The sequence below is a fragment of the Anomaloglossus baeobatrachus genome, chromosome 6 (genome assembly GCF_048569485.1).
Source record: "Anomaloglossus baeobatrachus isolate aAnoBae1 chromosome 6, aAnoBae1.hap1, whole genome shotgun sequence".
Lineage (NCBI taxonomy): Eukaryota > Metazoa > Chordata > Amphibia > Anura > Aromobatidae > Anomaloglossus > Anomaloglossus baeobatrachus.
In genome coordinates this window covers 10,190,857-10,199,245 of record NC_134358.1, presented here as the reverse complement: position 1 = coordinate 10,199,245, position 8,389 = coordinate 10,190,857, and the positions used below count along the sequence as shown (strand labels likewise).

Sequence of the window (8,389 nt, the reverse complement as noted above, 5' to 3'; positions counted from 1 at the left end):
ATTATAGTAGTTATATTCTTGTACATAGGGGGCAGTATTATAGTGTTTATATTCTTGTACATAGGGGCAGTATTATAGTAGTTATATTCTTGCACATAGGGTGAGTATTATAGTAGTGATATTCTTGTACATAGGGGCAGAATTATAGTAGTTATATTCTTGTATATAGGGGCAGTATTATAGTAGTTATATTCTTGTACATAGGGGGAGTATTATAGTAGTGATATTCTTGTACATAGGGGGAGTATTATAGTAGTGATATTCTTGTACATAGGGGGAGTATTACAGTAGTTGTAGGTTGAGCGCTGATTTCTAGCTATACAGAGGTCTCTGTAGCTATAATATGGACGTTTTCTCTATATGAATTTCACAGGGAATATTCTTCATTTCTCTTTATTCTTTATTCGTCAGTTTGTGATTATTTGGGTATTTGAGATCCGTTGATTGTAGACGAGCGATGCGCAGGGAGCGCTCAGGGGTCACACACATTATATCAGCACATCACAGCATGAGATATTTCACATCACAGACGTCATCTTATAGAATAAATCTGAGAATTTCCATAAGTTTATACCGAGGGGTCGTATATGAGGTCAAAGGTCAATATTTGAGGTTTTTCTAAGGTCAATATATGTATTTAATAAGTATGGCGGCTGTGAGGAGGAGGACGGAGCGATGGACACTCTCTGCTGCGTTGATAATGCCCCCCGTGCACAGGGTGGTCCGCTGATCCTCCTCCAGCTCCAGGGTGCAGGCTGTCTTTGTGCCACATCCGGATATGGCGAGCGTCACTGCGGAAGAGACACGAGAAAGCAGAGGATTACAGGCTGCAGATATAGTGAAAGTGTGACATCACAAGTAATATCCCCCATAACAGTGTCACCTATAGATCCCCCATAACAGAGCATCATCTATACAACCCCATAACAGAGCATCATCTATAGATCCCCCATAACAGATCATCTATAGAGCCCCCATAACAGATCATCTATAGATCCCCCATAACAGATCATCTATAGATCCCCCATAACAGAGCATCATCTATACATCCCCATAACAGAGCATCATCTATAGATCCCCCATAACAGATCATCTATAGAGCCCCCATAACATAACATCATCTATAGATCCCCCATAACAGATCATCTATAGATCCTCATAACAGAGCATCATCTATAGAGCCCCCATAACAGAGCATCTTCTATAGATCCCCCATAACAGAGCATCATCTATAGATCCCCCATAAGAGTGTCATCTATAGATCCCCCATAACAGATCATCTATAGAGCCCTCATAACAGAGCATCATCTATATATCCCCAATAAAAGAACATCATCTATAGATCCCCCATAACAGAGCATCATCTATAGATCCCCCATAACAGATCATCTATAGAGCCCCCATAACAGAGCATCATCTATAGAGCCGACATAACAGAGTGTCATCTATAGATCCCCCATAACAGAGCATCATCTATAGATCCCCCATAACAGAGCATCATCTATAGATCCCCCATAACAGAGCATCATCTATAGATCCCCCATAACAGAGTGTCATCTATAGATCCCCCATAACAGATCATCTATAGAGCCCTCATAACAGAGCATCATCTATATATCCCCAATAAAAGAACATCATCTATAGAGCCCCATATCAGAACATCTATAGAGCCCCCCTATAACAGATCATCTATAGAGCCCCCATAACAGAGCATCATCTATAGAGCCCCCATAACAGAACATCATCTATAGAGCCCCCATAACACATAATCATCTATAGATCCCCCATAACAGAGCATCATCTATAGATCCCCCATAACAGAGTGTCATCTATAGATCCCCCATAACAGATCATCTATAGATCCTCATAACAGAGCATCATCTATAGAGCCCCCATAACAGAGCATCTTCTATAGATCCCCCATAACAGAGCATCATCTATAGATCCCCCATAAGAGTGTCATCTATAGATCCCCCATAACAGATCATCTATAGAGCCCTCATAACAGAGCATCATCTATATATCCCCAATAAAAGAACATCATCTATAGATCCCCCATAACAGAGCATCATCTATAGATCCCCCATAACAGATCATCTATAGAGCCCCCATAACAGAGCATCATCTATAGAGCCGACATAACAGAGTGTCATCTATAGATCCCCCATAACAGAGCATCATCTATAGATCCCCCATAACAGAGCATCATCTATAGATCCCCCATAACAGAGCATCATCTATAGATCCCCCATAACAGAGTGTCATCTATAGATCCCCCATAACAGATCATCTATAGAGCCCTCATAACAGAGCATCATCTATATATCCCCAATAAAAGAACATCATCTATAGAGCCCCATATCAGAACATCTATAGAGCCCCCCTATAACAGATCATCTATAGAGCCCCCATAACAGAGCATCATCTATAGAGCCCCCATAACAGAACATCATCTATAGAGCCCCCATAACACATAATCATCTATAGATCCCCCATAACAGAGCATCATCTATAGATCCCCCATAACAGAGTGTCATCTATAGATCCCCCATAACAGAGCATCATCTATAGAGCCCGCATAACAGAGCATCATCTATAGAGCCCCCATAACAGATCATCTATAGATCCCCGTAACAGAGCGTCATCTATAGATCCCCCATAACAGAGAGTCATCTATAGATCCTCCATAACAGAGCATCATCTATAGAGCCCCCATAACAGAGCGTCATCTATAGAGCCCCCATACCAGAGCGTCATCTATAGATCAAAATAACAGAGCGTCATCTATAGATCCCCCATAAGAGAGTGTCATCCGCAGATCCCACATAACAGAGAGTCATCTATAGATCCCCCATAACAGAGCGTCATTTATAGAGCCCCCATAACAGAACATCATCTATACATCCCCCCCATAACAGAGCATCATCTATAGATCGCCCATAATAACAGACATCTATAGACCCCCATAACAGACCATCATCTATAGACCCCCATAACAGAGCGTCATTTATAGATCCCCCATAAGAGAGTGTCATCCACAGATCCCTCATAACAGAGAGTCATCTATAGATCCCCCATATCAGAGTGTCATTTATAGATACCCCATTGCAGAGTGTCATCCACAAATCCCACAAATCCCCCATAACAGAGAGTCATCTATTGAGCCCCCATAACAGAGCATCATCCACAGATCCCCAAAACAGTGAATCATTACCACACAAAGGTTGGCTTTCCCATTTTGTAAGTTGTGATATTGACTTCTGGGGCCGGATGGACCCTTCTTGCTTACATTGTGCCCGTGGATCAGTCTTTAATCATTGTTACTACATTATGTTCTATGTGAAATATACGGTTTTGTATATAAACAGTGCTGATGTTCACTAGAGACTGTAGATGGCAGGGTGCCGATCTGACACATTTTTTTTACTAGCCTTCAGCTTCATCTCAAGCCATGGTGACTTGATAGATGACCGCTCTGTAAGAAGATCGATCTTATGCAGGGTCTTCTCCACCTAGATAGGTCCACCAGGGTCTTCTCTGTTGCTATCTTGATTGCAGCAAGCCATCGGGTTGCTGGTCTTCTTTTTTGCCTTGTTACTTTTATTGTTCTGACTATGTGTCAGGTTTCCGGGATTTCCAGTTCTCTTTTGAAAGAGCTTGCCCTCGGTTAACATGGAGTTTGCTGTTCTGTTGCCCTACTTCCTGTCCAGCTGCTTAAAAGGCCGCCTCTAAGCCTAGTCCAGTGCCTGAGTATACTGCTTGCTGTGTGCTCCTGCTTTGCTGCTCCTATTTCCTGATTGACATTTGGATCCTCCTGAAAGACAACCGACACCGACTCTGGACCGTACCCGGTTTCTTCAAGCTGTGCCCGGACTCCGTCTGCCGTCTTTGGTCAGTACTTCTGCCCGGTTCCTTCCGGTTCGTAACCTCTGGACTCTCATTCCGTACGGACACTTCTGGACTTTACCTAGTGCCCCTTGTGTCCCGGCTGCTGCGCATTTAGGCCTTCCGGGGTGATTGCCAGACAGTCCCTGTATAGGGGTTCGCTCTTGGTGGTCTCCCTGGGGGAGTCCGGTGCGTGGCCCCGGGAATTCCCTTCGCTCCGATCCTGGAAGGTATTTCCGGTGTTTATTGTTCTACTGTGTTTGTTCCGTTTGTGTACCTATCGTTGGTTACGTATTATAAACATCTCTGCACCAAGAACTCGTCTCTGATTGTCATTGCCCTAACGCTATCGAAATCCTCAGAACATACAATAGTACTACATTATACTCAGGCCATAAAAGGATTTCGCTGGGGCAATGACTGAGACACGAGTAGATCAGCTCTTCTCCATGATTAACTCATTGCAGCAGGAGATGGAGGCGGTGCAGAATAAACTTAGAGATGTGGAGGCACAGCTGGGCCATGATCACCAGGTACTGGGTCCGGCTATACAGGATTTGCAAGTCAGAGTGGAGGCTCAGGAAGCCGTCCCCACTACGTCCGTATCAGCTGCCGGTATGCCTAGGTTACCCCCATTCCGTTTCAGTGGTGATCGTAGTCAGTTTCGTGGATTTGTTAACCAGTGTATACTGTTTTTTGATGTACATGCTGATTATTACCGTTCTGACCGGTCAAAAGTGTTATGTATAATCATGTTATTAACCTCACGAGCACTGGCTTGGGCTAATCCTATGATAGAGCATCGGGATATCCGTTTAAATCACCTGGATGACTTTCTGACCGCAATGGCGCAAATGTTTGATGATCCGAATCGCCGTGCTACCGCTGAATCGGCTCTCCTTTCCTTACGTCAGGGAAAGCGGTCTGTCGTTGAATACGCCACTGAGTTCAAGAGGTTAGTGGTAGACACCGACTGGGGAAACAATGCATTATTGTCAGTTTTCAGAAAAGGTTTGTCCGGTACCATCAAGGACGAGTTAGCTCGTTCCGAATCTCCAGGGGATTTTGAACTGTTTCTCCAACACTGTGTGCGTATTGATACCCGCTTGACGGAACGTAGACAGGAAAAATGGGCAGCTGTAAACCGGGTAACCAACTTTGCGTTTCCTTCCAGAGAACCCGCTCTCAGGACGCCACGGGAGGCCGAGGACGTTCCTATGCAAGTGGACTCTCTGCAAAAGCGAGAGACCAACGAACGTCGTGAACACCGGCTCCGTGAGCGTTTGTGTTTCTATTGCGGTCAATCGGACCATTTCTTGATTGACTGCCCGAGACGTCCAAATCGCCCAAATAAGGTATTGGCAGCCATGGCAGAGTGTGACAACACGGACGCAGAGTCCGATATCTCTGAGGCAAGTGGACACCTGGATGCGGTATTTCCCTTGACTGTAATGTCAACTTCACCTAAGGACTCAGAAGGGAAATACACCCATTGCTCGCTTCCCATTCAGATCCGGTGGGAGGGACAGTTAATACCTACATCTGCTATGATAGACTCTGGGGCAGGGGGTAATTTCATGGACTCTTCTTTTGCCAGGAAACACGGTATCCGGACTCAACAAAGATCCTCACCGGTTACCATGGAGACGGTAGACGGATCTCCGTTAGTTTCTGGACCAGTTGATCGGGAAACAGTACCCCTAGAATGCGTGATGAAGCCAGGTCAGCAGGAGACCCTTGTTTTCATGTTGATTTCTTCTCCCCATTTTCCGATTATTTTAGGAATTCCGTGGCTACGGTCTACAAATCCAGTCATCGATTGGGAGACTAAGGAAATATCCTTCCCACCGCAGAGTGGTCCGACCATTAGTCCAACTGTACCGGTTCCAGTAACACAGAATGCGGAGGGCACTGTACAGGTACCTGTTTTACCCCCGGTTTATCATGACTTCGCTGATACAGTTAGGTCCAGAAATATTTGGACAGTGACACAAGTTTTGTTATTTTAGCGGTTTACAAAAACATGTTCAGAAATACAATTATATATATATTATGGGCTGAAAGTGCACACTCCCAGCTGCAATATGAGAGTTTTCACATCCAAATCGGAGAAAGGGTTTAGGAATCATAGCTCTGTAATGCATAGCCTCCTCTTTTTCAAGGGACCAAAAGTAATTGGACAAGGGACTCTAAGGGCTGCAATTAACTCTGAAGGCGTCTCCCTCATTAACCTGTAATCAATGAAGTAGTTAAAAGGTCTGGGGTTGATTACAGGTGTGTGGTTTTGCATTTGGAAGCTGTTGCTGTGACCAGACAACATGCGGTCTAAGGAACTCTCAATTGAGGTGAAGCAGAACATCCTGAGGCTGAAAAAAAAGAAAAAATCCATCAGAGAGATAGCAGACATGCTTGGAGTAGCAAAATCAACAGTCGGGTACATTCTGAGAAAAAAGGAATTGACTGGTGAGCTTGGGAACTCAAAAAGGCCTGGGCGTCCACGGATGACAACAGTGGTGGATGATCGCCGCATACTTTCTTTGGTGAAGAAGAACCCGTTCACAACATCAACTGAAGTCCAGAACACTCTCAGTGAAGTAGGTGTATCTGTCTCTAAGTCAACAGTAAAGAGAAGACTCCATGAAAGTAAATACAAAGGGTTCACATCTAGATGCAAACCATTCATCAATTCCAAAAATAGACAGGCCAGAGTTAAATTTGCTGAAAAACACCTCATGAAGCCAGCTCAGTTCTGGAAAAGTATTCTATGGACAGATGAGACAAAGATCAACCTGTACCAGAATGATGGGAAGAAAAAAGTTTGGAGAAGAAAGGGAACGGCACATGATCCAAGGCACACCACATCCTCTGTAAAACATGGTGGAGGCAACGTGATGGCATGGGCATGCATGGCTTTCAATGGCACTGGGTCACTTGTGTTTATTGATGACATAACAGCAGACAAGAGTAGCCGGATGAATTCTGAAGTGTACCGGGATATACTTTCAGCCCAGATTCAGCCAAATGCCGCAAAGTTGATCGGACGGCGCTTCATAGTACAGATGGACAATGACCCCAAGCATACAGCCAAAGCTACCCAGGAGTTCATGAGTGCAAAAAAGTGGAACATTCTGCAATGGCCAAGTCAATCACCAGATCTTAACCCAATTGAGCATGCATTTCACTTGCTCAAATCCAGACTTAAGACGGAAAGACCCACAAACAAGCAAGACCTGAAGGCTGCGGCTGTAAAGGCCTGGCAAAGCATTAAGAAGGAGGAAACCCAGCGTTTGGTGATGTCCATGGGTTCCAGACTTAAGGCAGTGATTGCCTCCAAAGGATTCGCAACAAAATATTGAAAATAAAAATATTTTGTTTGGGTTTGGTTTATTTGTCCAATTACTTTTGACCTCCTAAAATGTGGAGTGTTTGTAAAGAAATGTGTACAATTCCTACAATTTCTATCAGATATTTTTGTTCAAACCTTCAAATTAAACGTTACAACCTGCACTTGAATTCTGTTGTAGAGATTTCATTTCAAATCCAATGTGGTGGCATGCAGAGCCCAACTCGCGAAAATTGTGTCACTGTCCAAATATTTCTGGACCTAACTGTATATGCGACAAAAGAAAAGCAGATCGGCTTCCCCCGCATAGACCGTATGATTGTCCCATAGACTTACTCCCAGGGGCGGAGATCCCGTTTGGTCATGTCTACCCGTTGGCGGCACCTGAGCTAGAAGCACTAAAGGAGTACATCGATGAAAGTCTAGCCAAGGGATTTATTCGCCCTTCTACCTCACCAGCAGGGGCACCCATCTTTTTCGTGAAAAAGAAAGAGGGGACTCTGAGACCTTGTATTGACTACCGGGAACTGAATAAGATAACCATCCGGAACCGGTATCCGTTACCGTTGATTTCTGAGCTATTGGAGAGAGTCCAACAGGCAAAGATATTCACTAAATTGGATCTCCGTGGGGCATATAATCTACTTCGCATACGTCCCGGAGATGAGTGTAAGACAGCGTTCAGATGTCGGTATGGACATTATGAGTACCTAGTGATGCCTTTTGGACTTTGTAACGCTCCTGCAGATTTCCAACACCTAGTTAACGATATTTTTAGGGATATAATGGACCAATTCATGGTGATTTATCTGGATGATATCCTGATCTTTTCTGATTCCCTACAGGAACACCAGGAGCACGTCAAGACAGTACTTACCCGTCTGAGGGATAACCACCTGTACATTAAACTGGAGAAGTGCGAATTCCATTGCTCACAAATACAATTTTTAGGATATGTCATCTCTCCTCAGGGACTGAACATGGAGTCTGGCAAGATACAAGCAATTCTAGACTGGCCGGAACCGGGAAACATCAAGGAGGTACAACGCTTTGTCGGTTTTGCCAACTTTTACCGACGCTTTATCCGTAACTTTTCAGAGATCGTCCGTCCCATCACTCTGTTAACCAAGAAAGGACAGAAGTTTGTGTGGTCCGCCCAGG

At 44.4% G+C, this 8,389-nt stretch overlaps 1 protein-coding gene across 1 annotated transcript in view; it reads right to left on the bottom strand.

Annotated features, from left to right (window-relative positions):
* Positions 1-244: 244 nt before the first annotated feature.
* The window catches only part of LOC142243777 (phospholipase A2 inhibitor gamma subunit B-like), a 57,976-nt gene continuing 49,831 nt past the window's right edge, over positions 245-8,389 (bottom strand). Inside the window, exon 6 of the mRNA XM_075315977.1 lies at positions 245-791. Coding sequence (XP_075172092.1) covers positions 625-791 — 167 coding nt within the window. The 3' untranslated portion in view covers positions 245-624. The remainder of the gene's footprint in view (positions 792-8,389) is intronic.